Genomic DNA, 22,352 nt, shown 5'->3' with positions numbered 1-22,352 from the left:
TTTGGTTTTGACGGGCAGCTTTTGTTTTCGTGATGCCCTTCTCTTGGGTGCTATTGATGAGGGCTACTTTTAGTGGTATTTGTTCTTCTGCCAAATGGTTCATGTCCAGTGCCACTCTGGCCCAGTTTCAAATTAGAACCATGGGGCGATTCTCCCAAAAGTGCTGAATTGGTGGGAAAACTGGTCTAGATCTCGACTGTTTTTTCAGTGCAGCTTCAGACCTGAATCTCTGTGCACTGCAGACGTCACAATCATGAATCTCATTAAAAACCCGGGGGAGGGGGCTTATTCGCGCCAGAGTCTGACAGCTCCAGAACTCTGCGCATGCGCAGTGGTCACGATCTGTCAGTCTCCCCGTTTGCTGGCCAGCTCCATTGCTGGCCAGCCTGGGACCCCCGCAGTGCTGCCCCAACAGCCCGATCGCGGCCCCCACAACAATTCCTGGCCCAGACCCCCCCCCCCCCATCCGCTGGCCCCCCACCCCAGCATGCCCCAATCGCTAGTCTCCCTCCAGCCCAGACTGATCCCTATGCAGAGTGGTAGCGGGACCCCTCACCCCCACCGATCACCCCTAGGCCCTGCCCCCTTGGCATTGCCCGATGCCCACTGGGCCAAGGTGCTCCCTGGGCACAGGCACTTTGCCCCTTGGGCAGTGCCAGGGGAAAAGGTTGACACTGCCAGGGTGCCCATGCCCAGGGGGCACCACCCCCCTGCCGCCCGACCCCCTGGGGGGCCCCGATTGCCTCCCATTCATTCCGGTGGGATCTCCCTCTAGTTCCCCGAATGTGGGGAGCTACTCTAAACCCTGCCGGAATGAAGTACTCCTGGCGGGGTGGGAGATGCTATCGGGCCTGGCAAGTTCCGTGCTGGGCCCGATAATCACATTTAAACTACATTTAAAATATATTAAAAACAGATTTAAATTTCTTACCCCTCTTCCCGCCGGTTTCCAACACGGTCTCAACTGCGACTGTTCTCCGGCTCTGGGAGACGTGCAAGCGTCAGGAACACATGCGCGAATCCCGTGAAATGGCCGACACACGATTCTCCCGACCGGACCCGCCAGAAAATTTGCGGGTCGCAATGGGAGAATCGCCCCCCCACGTTTCAGAGATTTCTGTCAATTAAATTTCTCCTGAGGTACCTATGATTGTTATTCTAACATTTTATTTTAGTGTTTATTTTGTTTACATTAAGCATTTTGAAGTCCTGGTAACTTGCTATTTATGTATCCTCTTCTCTTTGTTCCATTCCTTCTGCTTGAAAATACCTGTGACTTTAGTACTCGCAATAGCACATACAGCTTTGCAAAGAATAGATCTTTTGTAAGTTCGTGACTTTGAACAGATGGCAACACTGTAGTAAGGAGCGTAAATAAACCAGGAGGGAACAATTCCCACCTCTTATGCTGTGAAGCAATGCAAATCTAGGAAACCTTCCAGCTGAAAACTCCAGCCAACAGTGATGCTGAAGAGAAAATTCAAGCTTAAGATCAACACAAATAAAAAAGGATTAATATGGTACCTTGCTGGTTCAATTAAGAAGGTGATATGTGAGACTAAGTCAACAGTCTATTGTCTGATTCCTGAGATTGACCTTCACTGACACCAATAAAAGATTGTAAATTGCTGAAGGGTAATCAATGTAGTATAGTTATCCAGAACTCCAGTTGTTTTTTTTTGTCTTTAGCAGAAACTGAAATGCTTTGGGTGACATGAACTCAAAAATGAAACATCCCTGACATAAGCTGAAGAATCCAAGTGTGCCAAGAATCTTCAATTTAGCTGGAGCCAGAAACACATGTTAAAAGAACACATTTTTTATGGGATAGTGGGGATGTTTGGAGCAGGGATGGGTCGGGTTTGGGGGCGCATGTTGACGTTGATTCTCTATAACACTTTTTTTAAAAAGAGCTGAGGCTATCTCCAAGTTTAAAAAAAATAAGATTTTGCCATTTTACTTTCACTTCTATTTTTAGTTTCCTGAACCTTGGGTATTAAAATGTGGCTGAAAGAATAAACAAAATCCTGATGCTGTTAAACTTATTGGTATGAGGGATGACTTTGTCTTTTCATATTCAGTTCTTAAATTATACCTGATCTTTGCTTTGTATGACTCACTGACAGGATGAGTGTAATTGGCAATTCACTATATAGGACAGTGCATTGGAGTTCAAGTAATACCTCATGTAGAATATCTTTCATCTTTTTAAAGATGATATACAACCTGAAAATAGTTTAGCTGTCTACCTTGTCACCATTTTATAATTTCTCTTCCCAAATCTCCAGGACTGATGGACGCCGATGGTCCCTGGCCTCCCTGCCTTCTTCTGGATATGGAACCAATACACCCAGTTCCACAGTATCTGTATGTATTGATTATTTTTTAATACATTATCACTCGTACCAATTATTGAATAATTACACGCACAAAAAATCTGTATCTTGTGTTCTGCTGATACTGTGATCCTGTAACGTATTGAATCATAAAATCATACGGCAATACAGCAAAGCAGGAGGTCATTTGGTTTATCATTCCTCTGATGGGTCTTTGAAAGAGCTTCCCTGATCATTTCTGCAGCCCTGGAATTTTCTCTACTTTTCTCTACTTTATTCCCTTGTAAGTATTATTGAATCTGTTTCCACCATCCTTTCAGACAGTACATTCCAGATTGTGACAACTCACTGAGCAAAAGTTTTTTTTCCTCATGGTGCCTCTGTTTCTTTGGCCAACTTATGTCTGTGCCCTCACTTTGCTATCCCTTCTGACACTTTCTCCCTGTTCACCCTATCATTCCCTTCATGATTTTGAACATCTCTATCAAATCTCTGCTTAACCTTCTCTGGCCTAACAAGAACAACCCCAGTTTCTCTAGTCTCTCCATATAATAATAGTCTCTCCATATAAAGTCTTTCATTACTACTACCATTCTCTTGAACCTCCTCTGCACATCCTATCAGGCCTTGTATCCTTCTTAAAGTGTCTGAATTGGTCATAATACTCTAACTGGGACCTGGAGGTTTAGTTTATTAGCATTTTTACTCTGCACTGTGTTTGTAAAGCGGAGGAGCCCATATGCCTTTGTAACAACATGCTGATATAGGTAGTTCTCTTGTACTTCTCTTCAGTAACTCCTCCCCCCTCTTTGTTCTTCACACTGTTCTTTTCCTAGTCCTGTTATAACTGAAGCCTTGTATGATCACTACTCTAAAGTTCCTCCATTTTTCTGTAATTTGCCTGCAAATTTGCTCCCCCCCCCCCTCACATCCACAAAGCTTCCTTCAACAATGACACACACTGGCAGTAGTGTGTACCATTTACAAGATGCACTGCAAGAACTCAGCAAGTACTTGAGACAGCACCTTCCAAACCCACAATCAATACCATCTCTTAGGACAAGAGCAGCAGGCACATGGGAGCACCATCTCCTGGAGGTCCCCCTCCATATCACACACCAACCTGACTTGGAAATATATCATTTGTTGCTCGGTCAAAATCCTGGAACTCCCTACCTAACAGCACTTTGGGTGTCCCTACATCACATGGACTGCAGCAGTTCGAGAAGGCAGCTCAACATGACCATCTGAAGGGCAGTTAGGGATGGGCAATAAATGCTGGCTGAGCCAACAATGCCCACATCCCTTGAACGAATAAAAAAAAATTGGCCTTTAGTATAGACCCACAGTGCAATAGCTCCTCTATTCATTGCTTAATTCTAATCAACTTGATTCTGTCCTTGAACCTTAAAGTATATAAACCCTTTCTAGTGCTGTAAAAGTATATTGGATCAATATTGCCAGTCCCCCTTTTTCTCTCTTCAGTATCATTGTAACCAGGGATATTAAATGCTCATCCCACCTCTCGTTTGAATCATGTCTGCATTAATGCCACTGCATCATAATCCCATGTGGTGGCTTGCATGTCATTTAACACATTTTGACCAGTGCTGCACATCTGCACTAAATCCATCTTTGTCTGCCACGCATGGCAGATGATCTTTGGCGATGATCTTTGCACCATCAATGGAGACGGGAGAGGTTTTGGAGGATTGCGGATGTTGTTCCTTTATTCAAGAAAGGGAGCAGAGAGAGCCCTGGAAATTATAGACCAGTGAGTCTAACCTTAGTGGTTGGTAAGTTGATGGAGAAGATCCTGAGAGGTAGGATTTATGAACATTTGGAGAGGTATAATATTATTAAATAATTAGTCAGCATGGCTTTGTCAAAGGCAGATCGTGCCTTACGAGCCTGGTTGAATTTTTTGAGGATGTGACTAAACACATTGGTGAAGGAAGAGCAGTAGATGTAGTATATATGGACTTCAGCAAGGCATTTGATAAGGTGCCCCATGCAAGACTTATTGAGATAGTGAGGGGGCATGGGATCCAAGGGGACATTGCTTTGTGGATCCAGAACTGACTTGCCCACAGAAGGCAAAGAGTGGTTATAGATGGGTCATATTCTGCATGGAGGTCTGTCACCAGTGGAGTGCCCCAGGGATCTGTTCTGGGACCCTTACTCTTTGTGATTTTTATAAATGACCTGGATGAGGAAGTGAAGGGATGGGTTGGTAAGTTTGCTGATGACACAAAGGTTGGAGGTGTTGTGGATAGTGTGGAGGGATGTCAGAAGTTGCAGCGAGACATTGATAGGATGCAAGACTGGGCGGAGAAGTGGCAGATGGAGTTCAACCCAGATAAGTGTGAGGTGGTTCATTTTGGCAGGTCAAATAGGATGGCGGAATATAATAATGGTAGGACTCTTGGCAGAGTGGAAGATCAGAAGGATCTTGGGGTCCGAGTTCATAGGACGCTCAAAGCAGCTGTGCAGGTTGAGGCTGTGGTTAAGAAGGCATATGATGTACTGGCCTTCATCAATCGAGGAATTGAGTTTAGTAGTTGTGAGATAATGTTGCAGCTATATAAGACCCTGGTCAGACCCCACTTGGAGTACGGTGCTCAGTTCTGGTCGCCTCATTACAGGAAGGATGTGGAAGCCATAGAAAGGGTCCAGAGGAGATTTACAAGGATGTTGGCTGGGTTGGGGAGCATGCCTTATAAGGATAGGTTGAGTGAGCTCAGCCATTTCTCCTTGGAGAGATGAAGGATGAGGGGTGACCTGATAGGTGTATAAGATGTTGAGAGGTATTGATCGAGTAGATAGTCAGAGGCTTTTTCCCAGGGCTGAAATGGTTGCCACAAGAGGACACAGGTTTAAGGTGCTGGGGAGGAGGTACAGAGGAGATGTCAGAGGTAAGTTTTTCACGCAGAGGGTGGTGGGTGCGTGGAATGGGCTGCCAGTAACGGTGGTGGAGGTGGATTCGATAGGGTCTTTTAAGAGACTTTTAGAAAAGTACATGGAACCTAGTAAGATAGACCCTTCTGTACTGTAGGGTTTCTATGATTCTATGATAGAGGGTTAGAGGTAAGCCTTGTAATCGCTAAGGTAGGGACATGTTTGGCACAACTTTGTGGGCTGAAGGGCCTGTATTGTGCTGTAGTTTTTCTATGTTTCTATTTCTCTATCTGCTTCCTCCTATTTCTGAGCTGCTCTTTGTTTAAATGCTGCTTTTATCTTTGTCCTTTGTGTTTCTTGTACTTCTTGATAACAATTTGTGTTTCCATTCTTTTAGTAAAATCAGGGCACATGGAAAATATTTGCTAATACCTTTTCTTACATTTGCAAGTGTCATTCTGTTTGTATAACCAAGTGATTAAATATGTGCTGGCAACAGCAATGGCAAATTAACCAACCTTTTTTGATTTTGGATACTGCTTATTCAACCAGATGTGTTGATGTAATTAGCGGGAGCAATCTCCTCTTGTTGTAAGCATGTTCTTCATTTTGGGAGGATCACTGATTGTTCAATATCAGCAGTTGCTGGCGTCATTTTGGGAAAAATCTTTTCAGCAAACCAAGGCCTTTATTTCGATTACGAGTTGTGTTCCAAGTATCATTTGTATAATAACAGTGAATATCTGGAAATGTTTACTTTTTATATTTATTATTGATGCTGCTGCCGAACATTAAAGATTTGGAAATACTTGCATTACCTTAAACTTTAATTATCCTTCCATTATGTATATTGAGTGTTGAAAATCATTGTGAAGGTCATTGTGAAAGAGATTTGTCCCAGATTAAATACATTTGACCATGCTGTCAGTGCTCATCTGACCAAATCCCATATTTTTCTTCCAAGTGATTTAAAGAAAAAATAGTAATCAAATAAAAATGGCTCAAAATCTGTAATAAAAAAACCAGAAATTGCAGGAAACACCTGCCAGTCACCATCTGAAAAGACAGGTTCTGACAATTCTTATGTGTTTACTGGAGAGGAGCTGAAGGGAGAACCTACAAACATGGCAAACATATAAAGGAAATTGGTGTATTAAATAACTTAGAAACATCTAGATAATTAGGTCAATTAATGCCAGCATATGAAAAAGGGCAAATAGTTGGCAGGAAAAAGACAAAAGAGAGAGGTTCCTACACAATAAAAGTATGAGAAACAAGTTGAGAGGGCACTCAGTGGAGCACATACCTCCACCATGTTGTGTTAACTCAACATTACTGTTATGCAACTCCTCCTTGAGGCTTTTCCCTGCCTGGTTGATCATCAAAGCTGAAAAAAGTCATCCTTTTACTCAGAGCTTCCATCTCACTGAGGAGGCTTCAGGCCCATCTTCATCCAGTAACCTGTTCTGAAAACTCTGCTCACATTTTGACAGTTGTGATAAATTGCATCACAGAGGCTGAAACAATCTACAAGATTCTAAAACAATCAACATTCTAAATAAAACAACCCACAACATTCTTTTTTTTAAAAAAAGTCAACTCATTCTATCTCCCAACGTTAACAGATTAGTAAAAAAAATTCTCTAAGTTCTGTATCTGGATCTACATCTTAGCCAAAAACTATTCAGTTCTTCCTTGGGCCTTACCTCTATGTACCAAGTTTTGTTGAAATCCATTCATAGGTTTTTGAGATATATTGTTTACACATAGGCTAATGAACATTAGGTGGCGGAAGTAATAAAAAAAAGTAAAGTTTAGAAAGACTTGATGAGGTAGAAAATGAAAACAAAGAACAATGGGTCTGCCAATCGTGCAAATAGGAATAGATCCACACCACAGGCCCAGACCCCTGCCAATGTTTTGAAGATTTTTGACACAAAAGTCCATTTTCCTACCCTGTTCTCAAACAATGTCAAATGTTCCCTACACCACAAGCATTCAGTATTTTGACAATATTGCAAAATGTGGGGCTGGGAAGCTTTCGAGAGGAGATAGAGAGATAAGATCAGTCATAGCTTGGGGAATGGTTACTTAGAACTCAACCATAGTAAAATTATGGTTCAGAGACCATGGTCTGGCTTTAGTTTGGGATTAGGACCCCAATGTTGGATTCAGATGTGGATGTAGAAACTACACCATGTTGAAACTAGTCTCCCGACATGATTTTTGAAGAGTGGGCAAATTAGTGATCAGAGAGCTACTTGCCATCCAGTCAAGGAAAGTGTGTGAACTGCTGAGGCCAGAGGGCCAATTGGAGGTCCTCCAGCAATGACACATTGGCAGTCGCACTATCTGAAGTGGAAGCTACCAATGCCATCACAGAGCGAAACAGGACATGTGACAATGACAGTTTTCTCTGAAGATCAGATTAAAAGAAGATGGATTTAAAATAGCTGCAACTGCCAGGCAACTGCTTCACTGTATGGCCAGCACCAACCATGGCCATGTTGGGTGCAGTGGCGAATGGCTGGAATGGTAACCTTTGGGATGAAACTCTTCCTTCCTCTCTCCAGGAGGCCACATTCTCTCTCAAGGCTGTCTTCGGCTGCAATGTGGACCTCATTTGCCAATTGGAAAATTTTCAGTCAGCATGGGAGAGGGTCCTTACTTAGCTCAATGGCTACTTGCCCTTGGCCTGATCTTCTTGAACATCTCTTTTTTCCTTGGTCTAAAAATGGTTTAGAACTGAGAAATTAGAGAACAGAGAGGCATAGAAATAGTTAAGGGGTAATGAAACGGAGACACTTAATGTCAGTATAAAGATCAAGAATAGGTAAAACTTTAAAGGAAGGGGCTTAAGGAGATTGAGAAGGCTCGAGATTGGAGAAGTGATCAGATACTTAGTGGGGTGGACAGCAAGTCCCTTAGAACCATAGAATCCCTGCTGTGCAGAAGGAGGCCAATTGGCCCAACGAGTCTGCAGCCACTCTTGGAAAGAGCATCTTACCCTAATTCACCCTCCCCCTGCCCTATCCTCATAACCCCACGCATTTACCACCTAACCTACATATCCCTGGTCACAAAAGGGCAATTTAGCATGGCCATTCCACCTAACCAGCATGTCCTTGGACAAAATAAAGAGGTGGAAGCTACGGAAGAAATCTTACAAGCTCAAAACTCATTCCATTGAGCTAAGGCATTTGCTTAAACAGATCATTGGGTATCAGAAAATGGAGGGCAGAGGGAATGGTGAAAAGCATGTAATAAATAAGTTCATGAAAGTGAAGGGGCTGAAGGATTAGCAAGTAGAACTGCACTCAGAATTAATTAAATCTCTGGTTCTTAAATAATTAAAGTAAACAAAACTCTTTTTGTTTTGTTGGATGAGATGGAGGATGTATAAAATTAATGATCAGGGCAGCTAAGGTATAAATTGGAGAGAGAGGTCAAGAGTGCACATGTGGCCTGCTGGAGAGGGTGGATGGTGTGAAGTGTTGAAAGCTGTAGTCAGAGTCAAGTTGCATAACTCAAAGGCTTTGGTGGTCATGAGTGGATCCAAAAGGGGAAGGGTGAAACTTAAGCTGGAGTCCAGTTGGAGTTCATAAGCAGTGGTGGCAGGTGGTGAGAAAGAAGGTATGTCTGTAAGAGCAATGCTTCAAAAGTAAGAATCAAGGGCAAGAAAACGAAAACAATGAAGTTAAATAGAATGCAAGAGATAGAGAAATCATATTGAAAACTTTTTCAGGGTTGGCACTTGAGAGAGAAATAATGGTTAAATGAAATAATAAATGAAGTTCTTTGTTTAGATATTTGTTGTCATACTACTTGTAATAGGAAAGACTACACTTAGACCACTTCAGTCAGAACTGCGGCTTCCTTGGAATTAAAACAATCCTGCTAGAATAATTAAATGGAAATGATGAGGAACATTATCGACCTGTAGACTTTTAATAGAATCCCTGTATGTACATTCTTGAAACACGTCCTGTGAAAATTAGAACTAGCATTATTCTACTTATCGCCCAGAATGATTTTCTTGTTTAAAAAAAGAAATATATAATGTGTGTGTATTTCAGCAGCTGTGTTTTAAGAAAAGATATGCTGTCTTAAAAATTACATTTTACTTTTGTAATAAATGTGCTTTGCTTTACAGGAGTGGGTTAACTGTGATGTAATCCATAATTGTGTAGGCTTGAGGTGCCGACATCAGTCAAAATTTGGTGTAGCAAGTGGCATCATATTGATGAAATTAGCAGATTTATTTGATGTTTTCATTTTGCCTTGAATGCTTTTTTAAAAAAAATTCCTTCACTCCCATGCTCTAGTCACTTAGAGCAATGGAGTTGAGACTAATGGGAAATAGTACTTAGAAAGACTTTGTTTACTGCACACAGTCATCCTGCTCATCACAGGAAAAACTTCACCAGCTGCCATATCAGCCCACCGCCGATGAACTGCATTTCCTCAGCAAGCACTTCAGCACAGAGAGCATCACAGATGATGATGGACGACAGTCTCCTGCCATGCGTCCTCGATCACGTAGCCTCAGGTTAGTACCGTAAAAATAAAACTTGACAGGCATGTCAGCCTAAATGTAACATTACTTAAGCAGGAATTGCAGCAAAAGAGTCAGTATTCATTTGTTTGAATTCCTGTGCACCTGAAGTATTGATTGTTTTATATAATGATTGTCTAAGATTGAGGTGCAATAATTTTCACTGAAGGCAAGCCTTCACAAAGCAGACATCCCTCTTTACGAACCTTCAGCTGATGATTTATAAATTACGCACTGAAATTATATCTGCAAAGCATGCTAGTGACATTGAGTGGCAAGAAGTGGCTTCATCTGAGTATTTGTTAATGGGTATTTTTTTGATGCAAGTCAGACACTATTGAAAACACGTGCCCTTGTTCAAATATTTGAGACCAAGTATTAGATTTCTAAAGATAGATTAGAAAATTCAGATTCCAGCATTGATGAACACACTCTTTCCCCCATCCACAGCTTATCTTCTTTTGTCAATTCTTCTCATTTTTGGCTTGACCACTGAGGATATTTTGTCGTGGTCATAATCCAGTTTTGCTGCGCTTCACATTCATATTATGTGCTTTGCTGAAACATGACAATCTTTTTTCATGATGAATGTAAACAAATTCATCATGAGGTTTGCAGTAATTTTAAAAATCCCTTTAAAAAACAGAACTTTTCGATGTTCATTCTATTAATAACCCGACACGCCAGTGATGGCTGTCAGTCTCGATTGGTGATGTCTCAGTTTCAAGGATGTATCCTGTTTGCACCACCCTTGCCAGGTGTAACACCAGTGGTGACTTGGGGTACTGTTCTAACGGCGATTAGGAAATGGGCCAGTTTGGTTTGTAGAGATAAAAGCAAATTACTGCGGATGCTGCTATCTGAATTGGTTTGTAGCGAGGCTGATGACTGTTTCCTCATGGTGGCTTTGAATGTTTGGACAGCTCTCTCAGCCAGTCCATTTGAAGCAGGGTGGTACGGTGCAGTTCACATATGTTAAATGCCATTTGTTCTCATGAAATGCTGGAACTCTTCACTAGTGAAAGCAGTCTCACTATTGGATACTAGCATCTCGGGGAACCCCTGAGTGGCAAATGTCTGTAACAATTTCTTGACCATTGCTGATGAGGTCGTGGACTTCATTTCGTGTATGTCCAGCCATTTAGAGTGCACATCTGTTATAAGCAGGCCTGAAAAATTGACGTGTCGTCAGACCCATGGTCGACCTGGCCACTCCCAAGGGTGCATTCAGGCCGTGGATTTCAATTTTTGCTGCATTTGACATTGGTAACATTGTTTCACCAGATTCTCAACATTGGTGTCTATCCTGGGCCTCCACACATAGCTGCATGTGAGCATAGCGTTATCGAGATGTACAGCATGGAAATAGGCCCTTCGGCCCAACTCGTCCATGCCGGCCAGGTTTCCTAAACTGAACTAATCCCATTGCCTGCATTTGGCCCATATCTCGCGAAAGCTTTCCTATCCATGTACATGCCTAAATGTATTTTAAATGTTATAATTGTACCTGCCTCTACCACCTTCTCTGGCAGCTCATTCCATTTACGTACCGCCCTCTGTGTGGAAAAAGTTGCCCCCTCAGGACCCTTTTAAACTTTCCCCTCTCACCTTAAATCTATGCCCTCTAGTTTTGGACTCCCCTACCCTGGGGAGAAGACCGTGGCTATTCACCTTATCTATGCCCCTCATGATTTTATAAACCTTTATAAGGTCAATCCTCATCCTTCTGCACTCAAGGGAAAAAAAGTTCCAGCCTATCCAACCTCCTTATAATTCAAACCTTCCAGTCGCGGTAACATCCCTGTAAATCCTTTTTGCAGCTTTCCAGCTTATTAACATCCTTCCTATAGAGGGCGACCAGAATTGTGCGCAATACTCCAAAAGTGACCTTGCCAATGTGTTGTGTAATTGTAAAGTAACATAATAGGAGAAGTACTGAGTACAGGGTTGGCGGGTGAGCGGTCAGATAAGTGGAGCTGAGTCCACAAAAAGATCAGCCATGATCTTATTGAATGGCGGAGCAGGCTCGAGGGGCCAGATGGCCTACTCCTGCTTCCTAGTTCTTATGTACTTGGCCATTCTGCCCCTTAAGCCTGCTCCTTCAGTCGATAAGATCATGGCTGATCTGATGTGCTTCTTCAACCCCGTAACCCTGTAAATATTTTCCCTTCAATTTCCCATTCAACTTGTTCTTGAAGTCCCTGATGGAATCTGCTTCCACCTCGCGCTCAGGTAGTACATTCCAGATCCTGGCCACTCACCACGTTAAAACATTTCCTCATTTTCCCTCTGTTGCCGTGTCCCTTAAATCAGCATCCTCTGATTTTCAAACTTTCTGCCAATGTGTTGATTATCTCAAAGCCAGTCCTCTCCGTCCTGAGACATCGCTGCAGGGGTTCCTAGGCCCAACCATCTTTAGCTGCTCCGTCAGTGGTCTTCCCTCTATCATAAGGTCAGAAGTGGGATGTTCACTGATGATTGCATAACATTCAGCACCATTCGCGACTCCTCAGATACTGAAATCCCCATCCATCTTCATCATCCCAGGATGGACACAATGCAACTTGTAGCAATAACTTTCTAGTGGGAATACGAACAACTACTCTTGCTCCCCATAATAATCCATCTTCTTTACAAATTAACTCTTTTTATCTGAAAGGAGTTTAATTGCGCTGACCTGAAGGAGCATACCAGTGGAGACGATATACTTTGGGTAGGATAAGGCAGCTTAAAGTGTTTGAAATGTGTGTGCCTGCACCTGGTCTATGTTGAAAAGTATACTTTTAGGCTGCGACCAATAGAGTCCAGCATTGGACCCTCGCTGAAGCTGTGGGAATGGCCTTATCGCTCTTAAATAGGCCCAGTGGGGTTTATGGTCAGTAACTACAATGAAATGCCATTCATAAATGGACTGATGGAACTTCTTCACTCAGATGATGATGGCTAGTTGAGAGTAAGCTTTTTCAGCAACGGTTAGAGTCCTCAAGGCGTAGACGATCGGTCTTTCTGCACCATCTTCCATGTTGTGTGATTCCGTAAGGAGATGCAGCAAAAGTAAGAATTATTCTCTCAAGGGATCAAAATGAACTAAGAGACTGGATTACTGCAATGCCTGTTTAATCTGTTCAAGGGCTCCTTTCTGATGCTCTTCCCACCACCGCCTCTGGTGCTTCTTGAGCATTGTGTGTAGGGTTGCCAACACTATAGAAAGATTAGGAATAAATCTCCCATTATAGTTCACCATTCCTTAAAAAAAAACAATTCCAATACTTTTCCGGGGGCCAGTGCTTCCTTAATTGCTTTCATCTTCCCCTTCATAGGGTGCAGCCCTTTTGCTTGCACTTTGAGCCCTAAGTAAGTTACTTCATGAGCCTGGAACATACATTTCTCCCTTTTTGGCCTGCTTAAATCTCCTTAAAACTTCTTCAAGAATTGCCAGATGCTTCTCTTTGGATACGCCTGTAATCAGAACATCACCTCGATTGACAAACACCTTTAGTAGGTCCTGTAGTAAACTTTCCATCTTGCGCTGGAAAATTGCACAGACACGTGCAGTCTGTAGTTTGGTGATTCGGTTGACTTCAGAATGAGTTTGGTGGCCTCATGAATGTGATTTTAAGATGTAACCAGCTTACTTGGTTGTTCTGTTGGGGACACTGGTTCAGGGTTGATTTCCTTCAAGAAGTTTCTGTGGTGTCCCTGAGTGGTCATGGCCAGAAACAGGGTTTGAAAATTTGCAGAAGCTTAAACACACAAAGGATGGGTCTGTCACATGACCATCACCCAGTGACTCAAACATGGTCATTATGAGTATGTTCTACCTTGCAACTTAGTCACTTCGTATATGGGAATCCCCCTCTCTCAACCAGGTCCCATTGTTCAAGTGATTGGGGTTAAAGCATATTCCCATTACAGCTTGAGTTCATGCTTGGAAACACCCTGTTCAATACCTTGGTTAATTGCTGCCTTGCTGCCTTGCCAATGAGGACAGGGTATATGACTCATCATGTTCTCATTGTCTTTGAAGGGTCTTTGCAGGCGTGGTGTCTCCATCCCAGAGGGTTGGAATGTGGAAGGTACGGTGATGCAAATTGGGTAGCCATCTTTGGCTGCAAGCTCAGGTCACCTTTAGTCTCTGTTTTTAAAAGGTTCAATTTGGGTTTCCAGCCAGTGGAATAAAAATCATTATTTGACATGAAGCACACTTTTATGTCAGTCCATATGAAAGGTGCTTTATAAATAGAAGATGTTGAAGAACTATTGTTATGCTCTTGTGTGGGAAGAAGGAACAAGATGACTGTTACCCAACAATCAAAGTAATTCAGTGTTAGGATTTTGATGACTTAAACTGCTGCTTGGGGTTTATTGTTTGACAACATTGAAACCTGATAATTAGATTGTTACCTTGCAATTCACTCCCACACATCCTAGATTCTAAAATTATTGTAAACTCATTCTTTGTTCTCAATAATGAAAAATAATGTTGGGCATTAACTTTAACTTTGGAAAATTATAGTGCAGCAAACTGATGATTTTTAAATGAGAGTTAGAATTTTGTTATAAGAACATAAGAACATAAGAAATAGGAGCAGGAGTAGGCCATCTGGCCCTTCGAGCCTGCCCCGCCATTCAACAAGATCATGGCTGATCTGAAGCGAATCAGTTCCACTTACCCGCCTGCTCCCCATATCCCCTAATTCCCTTATCGATCAGAAAACTATCTACCCGTTATCCAGCAATATAGAGAAACTATCTACCCGTTATCCAGCAATATAGAGAAATATTATGTTCAGTGCTTTTATGTTTCATAAGTGCACTCTATTATAATAACATCCTTGACTAGATAAAATATTTTTTGTTCATTAAATAACATGGAATATAAAGTAAATTAGCTGCACAGCTTATTGTGATAGGAATGTTTATTGACTCCTCATTTTCAAAACCTGAAAAAAATGGAAGTCCCTTTTTAAAAAGTGAAAATTTGCAGTAGGCAAGCAACATTATGAATTAAAACAATGAATTAAAACCTGTGCTTACTACACTGCTTGAATGACTATAAGAAAGTAAAGTAAAAAACAAAGTTTATTTATTAGTCACGAGTAAGGTTTGTGACTAATAAAGGATGTTATTAACACTGCAATGAAGTTACTGTGAAATTCCCCAAAGGCCTATTTACAATTTGTTGTAAATAGATGTCCAGATTGTACACTTCACATAAACAGTTACAATTGTCCAAATTACTACAAAAGGGCACGTTACTGGAATGTGTCTTCATATAACTTATATTCATAAAGCACATTTTAATATAGAAAAGCATCCCGGAGGCTTCACTTCATCAGTATGAACATTTTTCAGATCACCTCAAAATAAACATTTAAATATTCAAAACAATAATCTGATCTGCTTTTTACATGTTTAGGCTGATTTCTAATGTTGCTATATTATATTTTAAAGTCTCATTCTATAAGTAACTGGCAGCCAAGTTTTCTACTCACCTTATGAATTATCCAACAATGGGCCAGAGCAAGACAATACACAGACCTGGTGTTTATTCATTTATTAGGCAAACGTCAACTGAGAAATTACTTAAATGTCATTCCTGTCTAATAGATTTATAATTGTGAAGGATGTTACTGGGAGGGATGCAACAGCATGCTCCCTCAGAGATGAGGTCATCAACAATTTGTTGGCTTTCCTTAAATTCCATGCATCATTTCCAGGGTGACAGGAGGATTGATGAGGATGGAAATAAAATGGCTGCATGATATTGAAATGAAATTTATTAAGCACAGTGATGGGAGGGAAATAAATGGGGAAAAAAAACATCTTCCTTCTGAATTCTATTTGAAAGATGGTTTTGAAAATACAACTGAGCTTACACTGTTGGGGACTATATCAACATTTGCACAAAGGCCAAAAATAAGACACGATCATAATTTTCAATGGCAAATAATAGAACCTGATGGAAGGTAAATATAAAAGACTCTGAAAAGGGAAAGAAATGAGAAGGATTATGTTTTTCTTTCAATTCTGGTGCCTGGTTTGAATCTAACTCCGACCATGTGATGAAAATCGCTATAGATTGTAAGGTCCCAAATGAAGCCTGTGCCACAATGCTATCATAATTTGACATCAATTTTGCAATCTTCCTTTGAGTCTTGATTGCTGATAGGGGAAATCACTTGCTAAACCTGTGCTGAGAAAAGCACTCTTTTGAGATTGGAATTAAGGCACATTGTTGGGAAGAATAGGAAGAGATCCATCCTACATTTAATTATGATTGTCAGTCAGGAATGCTTGATGGTGACACAGGTTACTAAAACTACAGAACCAGGCCACAAGCAACTTTGAATAGCTTTCCATGCTGGGATCTTAAACCGCAGGAAACATAGTTACTAACTCAGTAACAATATAGTTAACCAACTTGAAGCAACAACTTATATTTATGTAGCCTCTAACATAGTACAAGATTTCCAGGATACTTCACAGGACTGTTATAAAATACATTTTACACATAGCCACATAAGATATCAGGACAGGTGACCGAGAGGGGTAGGCATAAGGAGTGTCTGAAAGGAAGGAGAGAACTAGAGAAGCAGAGAGGTTTAGGAAGGGAATTCCGGAGGTTTTGATCTTGACAGATGAAAGCATAGTTGCTAGTGGTAGAGCGATTACAATAGGGGGATGTGCAAGAAGCCAACATTGGAGGCGATCTAGGGGAATTCTAGGGATACAAAGAACAAGGCCATGGAGGAATTTTTAAAAATACGATTTTTAAAAGTGAGCCATTGTCTTTTGTGCTGATGTGCTGGACTCCCTCATTATTGAGGATGGGGATATTTGAGGGGCCTTCTCCTCCAGTTCGTTATTCAATTGTCCACTACCATTCACGACAGGATGTAGCAAGATTGCGGAGCTTAGATCTGATCTCTTGGTGGTGGGATTGCTTAGCTCTGTCTGTCACATGCTGCATCTGCTTTCTGGCATGCAAGTAGTCCTATGATGTAATTTCACCAGGTTTATATCTCATTTTTAATTGCTGCTGCTCTTCCTTCCGTATTTTCAATTTTACTTCCACTAAAGGAAATTTTGAGCTAGTAATGCAAAATACATTTATAATCAATTCATATTATAAAATAGTTTGTACATGTAATACATGTATAATCTATACATAGGTTACAAATGTAATAGAAACAAAATATGCGAAAGTACTGAACAGGATCTCCTCACAAACCATTAACCTATCTTTTTGCATTTTAGATGCTGAAGAGCCTGTTGGGTATTTTTAGCATTTTTTGTTTTTCTGTAAATTTTTAAAAATTCATTCATGGGATATGAGTGCCACTGGCTGGCCAGCATTTATTTACCCATCCCTAGATGCCCTTGAACTGAGTGGCTTTCTAGGAGACCATTTCAGAGGTTCCTTGAGAGTCAACCATATTGTTGTGGCTCTGGAGTCATTCATAGGCCAGTCCAGGTAAGGACAGCAGATTCTCTTCCCTGAAGGACCTTAGTGAACCAGATGGGGTTTTCTGACAATCGACAATGGTTTCATGGTCATCAGTAGAGATTCTTAATTCCAGTTTTAAAAAAAATTGAATTCAAATTCCACCATCTGCCGTGGCGGGATTCAAATCCAGGTCCCGAGAACATTAGCTGAGTTTCTGGATTAATAGTCTGATGATAATACCACTGGGTTGAATATTCAAAGATTGAATGGTTATAGGGTATATTGCATTGGTCGAGCACATTATCCTAATCTCTTAATTCAAATTTTAGGAACCTAATTTGAAGAGAATAACAAGGTCAGATACTGAATTTGTATCTTTCTTTGTGGATTTAATTTCAATTGGGTAACTTTACCAGGTATTTCTAGTTATTGGAGTAGTTCATTTCAACATAGTCACAATCATAGGAGTAATGCTTGATTGTTAATAATAAAACATAATTCTACAGATTCAGGGTAAACTGTGGGAATGAATAAGCAAATAGTTGAAGAAAACAGAGTATCCCATAGAGAAGTTATGTTGTAGGCGAGGGGAAGTACTGGGTAGGGTACGTCAGAGTTCAGTATTGCTACCACTTTTGTTTCTAACTTAAATAAAAAACAGGGCTTCATAAACCCATGCTGAGTGGTCTCAGTTGTAGGTGTTATGAAACTAAGAGAGGCAGTTGAATCAGAAAGGGCTATTGAGAAATTACACAATGCTTTCCACAATATGTATTAGTGGAAGTAATATATATATATATAGATCATGTGAAATGATGCACATCTTAGTGCACTCAATGCTAATGTCTAAGCAACGAAAGGCAGTAACCAACGAAGGATGTTTAACTACATGACCAAACAGTTGAATGCAAGTCAAAGTAGGTGATCTATAACCTTGAATACTGCATCCAGGCTGGCTGCCATTAAAAACCAGTGACAGTCAAACAAACACAAGGCAATGCAAAAAAGAACAATTCCGGTGTCAAGGTTATCGATTATGACAAAGGACTAGAGAAGCCTGGAAGAGACCTCTGAGAAATTATCTCATGTTGTGGAGTAGTACAGAAATGATTTGTTGAAACCCCCAATAAATGCTTTTGCGTGGCTGCACAGTAATCTCAGGAAGCTGACTTGTGTGTGACCTGCGCATTAACTTTTATACCATGCGGCTTAGAAGAACATTGTCATTTGTGCAATATATAAACAAAATGATGCTTTATGGGATCTGATAGAAACAATTGTTTAACCTAAATTCTTTCGATGATAAATTGGATCAGAAACATGGTTCCCTGAGGGACAAACACCCTAAAATACAACTGACCGAATAAATCTGTATGGAATAAACAAAATCATTTACCTGACACTCGTGCCTCATGCATCAGATGAAAATGTTAGCATTACCTTGCTATAAGTTACATGAAACTACAGTCAAATTACGAAAAAGGTATGTTGTATCGTACACAAAACTTGTGCACCAGTACATCAAAGGGCACTTCTTACCATGCTTGTGCTAATGCTGATTATGTATGTAAAATTGGGCCAGATGTCCATTTTCCAGCATCTATTTGTGGTGTTTGCTGGGACCTACACAATCCACATACGTAATGAAATGTGAATGGGGGCAATGCACTCACATTCTATCTTCTTAAGAGCGACAATGAATTTAAAAAACACTGTCTGCCATTTGCTCTTTATTCGAGCAATTAGCCATGTAATTACATTTCTGATTGAGTAAATGTGATCTGTAAACAGTTTCTCATGACATAATGTGTTGCCTCACGCAAGTGTCAGATCCAGTTAAGCTGCAAATGACTCTCAGTTTATGGTCCAGTTACTGATGAAACACTGACATTATTCCTAAAAAATAACAATACATTTAATATGGCTTGTTACTTACACATTTTCTGTGTGCTTTTTCTTTTAACATCACAGTCCCGGACGATCCCCTTGTTTCTATGACAATGAGATAGTAATGATGAACCATGTGTATAAAGAAAGATTTCCGAAGGTGAGTGCTGATCAGCTTTTCAAAGGCAGTATTTATACACATGTATTTGTTACCTGAAGGTGAATTCATAGATATCTGCTCTCATTCAACACATCTGTGTAAATATGATTTGTTTAAAATATTTAGAAAACTCAGTAGACTTTAGTGCCACTGCCCTTTAGTTGCTTATAAAGAAAGAGGTAGAGTTTTCACATTCCTAAAATATATAATTATTTGTGTTCCAATATAACATATATGATGCTACGCTCATACTAGTAAATGCTTGGACATTCTATAACCAGTCCCATCTGTTTTTGACCTATAAGTCAAATCAATTGGATTGGTCTTTGCGAATTGTAGACCACCTTTTCAGATCCTTCTACCTATTCCATTGAAAGGGCGAACGTTACTCTAGCTGACATGGGGAGCTTTATAACTCGCTCTTCCTCCTCTATCAGATTGGATTCTCTATTTTAGTTCAGTTGTACCTGTCCCTCCGTTCTTTCATGTACAGATCCAGCTTTTTGCAGCTGCTACCTTGGTTACATTGAAGCATCCAAAAGTAACTCTGCTTGTAACTTTTGCAGATCTGGTATTAGAGTGCTTGATCCAACTGTGTCAAAAAGAAGTGTCAGCTTTGTTTCCACTCATCCAGCATTTGCTTCTCTTATTCATTTACCAAAGTTGTAATTTTCCATGAATCCTTCTTCACACCCCTCTTCTATCCCCATGACACACTTGCTGATTCTCCTCAAGAGCAAATTGTCCTTTTTGGCTCATTTTTGCCTCCAGCTGAATAGCAACAATGACAACTTGCACTCATATATATATATTAAACATAGCAAAACATCCTAAGATGTTTAACACGAGTGATACCAATAAAGGCATTTTTGACATTGAATGACAGAAGGTGACACTAGATGATCAAAAGCATGCTCAAAGAGAGAAGTTCTAAAGAGCATCCTAAAAGGAGAGAGAGATAGAGGGGTTTGGAAAGAAAAATCCAAAGCTTCGGGCCAAGGCAACTGAAAGCACAACCACCAGTGATTAAAATTGAGAACGTGCATGAGGCTGGAAAATGGAAGAGCACAGAGATCTCAAATGATTGTCGGTCAATGGGATGGGCAAAGCCATGGATTTGAAAAAGGGGGATGAGGATTTTAAAATTGAGGTGTTGTCAGACTTGGAGTCAGCAAGCTAAGGAATGAAGGGTGAATAAGATTTGGAGTGAGTTAGGATATGAGTATCAGAATATTGGATGAGCATAAGTTGATGTAGGATGTAGGATGCAAGATGGGAGGCTAGCCAGGAAAAGATTGGGGTACCTAGTTCTAACGGTAACAACAGTGTGGACATATGTTTTATTAGCAAATGAGTGGAGGCAGTGAGCATTGTGTTGAGTAATGCTGTGAAGGTGGAAGTGGGCAGATTTCTTGAAGGTTAGTTTATCTGGTTGAAAACTCACCTCAGGATCAAACACAACACCAAGGTTGCACACAGGTGCAGCACATAATCAGGAAGACTAATGAAACGTTGGCCCTTGTTTCAAGGGGGTTGGAATATAAGAGTAGTAAAGTCTTGCTGCAATTGTACAAGGTACTGATGAGACCACATCTGGAGTACAGTGTGCAGTTTTGGTCCCCTTATTTAAGGAAAGATATTACTTAATTAGAGGCAGTTCAGAGAAAGTTCACTAGGATGTGGTAAGGTGTGATTGTCTTATGAGGAAAGGTTAAACAGGCTGGGATTCTAGTCATTAGCATTTAGAAGAATGAGAGTTGATCTCATTGAAACATATAGGATTAGATCAAAGAACAAAGAAAATTACAGATCGGATTCAGGCCCTTCGGCCCTCCAAACCTGTACCGACCATGCTGCCCGACTGAACTAAAACTCCCTACCCTTCCGGGGAACATATACCTCTATTCCCTTAAAAGTCACTATCATATCTACTTCCCCCAGCAGCGAGTTCCAGGCACCTACCACCCTCTATGTAAAAAAAAAACTTGTCTCGTTTGCTTCTCTTATTTACCAATTCATTTACCAGCGAGTTGAGGAACAGGGAGAGAGTGCAGTTAAACATGTGGTTGCAGGGATGGTGTAGGAGGGAGGGTTTCAGATACGTGGATAATTGGAACACATTCTGGGGAAGGTGGGACCTGTACAAACAGGACGGGGTGCACCTGAACCAGAGGGGCACCAATATCCTGGGAGGGAAATTTGCTACGGCTCTTCAGGGGGGTTGAAACTAATTTGTCAGGGGAGTGGGAAAAGGAGTTGTAGTCCAGAAGTCAGTGTTGAGGGTGATGAGGTATTGGGGAAGGTATCAAGGTCAAGGGTGGCTACCGGTAGACAGGAAGGTGGGTTGAAGTGTGTCGACTTCAATGCAAGGAGCATCCGGAACAAAGTAGATGAACTTGGGCCGTGGATTGGTACTTGGGACTACGATGTTGTAGCCATTACGGAGACGTGGGTAGAACAAGGACAGGAATGGTTGTTGGACGTTCCGGGGTATAGATGTTTCAGTAAGTGTAGGGAAGCTGGTAAAAGAGGTGGAGGAGTGGCATTGTTAATCAAGGATAGTCTAACGGCTGCGGAAAGGCACTTCGAGGGGGACCTGCACACTGAGGTAATATGGGCTGAAGTTAGAAATAGGAAAGGAGCGGTCACGTTGTTAGGAGTTAACTATAGGCCCCCAAATAGTAATAGAGATGTGGAGGAAGAAATTGCTAAGCAGATTATGGATATGTGTGGGGGTCACAGGGTAGTTGTCATGGGGGACTTTAACTTTCCAAATATTGATTGGAACCTTTGTAGGTCAAATAGTTCGGATGGGGCAGTTTTTGTGCAGTGTGTGCAGGAGGGTTTCCCGACACAATATGTGGATAGGCTGACAAGAGGTGAGGCCACATTGGATTTGGTACTGGGAAATGAACCGGGCCAAGTGTTAGATTTGGTTGTGGGAGAGCACTTTGGAGATAGTGACCACAATTCGGTGTCTTTTGTTATTGCAATGGAGAGGGATAGGGCCGTACGGCAGGGCAAGGTTTACAATTGGGGGAGAGGTCATTATGATGCGATTAGGCA

The 22,352-nt window shown here is 41.2% G+C and overlaps 1 protein-coding gene across 1 annotated transcript in view; it reads left to right on the top strand.

Annotated features, from left to right (window-relative positions):
- The window catches only part of mast2 (microtubule associated serine/threonine kinase 2), a 409,139-nt gene that overhangs the window by 322,142 nt on the left and 64,645 nt on the right, over nt 1-22,352 (top strand). The window contains 3 exon segments of the mRNA XM_078218609.1: nt 2,289-2,367; nt 9,629-9,783; nt 19,211-19,286. Coding sequence (XP_078074735.1) covers nt 2,289-2,367; nt 9,629-9,783; nt 19,211-19,286 — 310 coding nt within the window.

The sequence above is a fragment of the Mustelus asterias genome, chromosome 8 (assembly GCF_964213995.1).
Source record: "Mustelus asterias chromosome 8, sMusAst1.hap1.1, whole genome shotgun sequence".
NCBI classification, from domain to species: domain Eukaryota; kingdom Metazoa; phylum Chordata; class Chondrichthyes; order Carcharhiniformes; family Triakidae; genus Mustelus; species Mustelus asterias.
The sequence above is the reverse complement of the archived record's forward strand: the minus strand, read 5'-3'. Positions and strand labels throughout refer to the sequence as shown.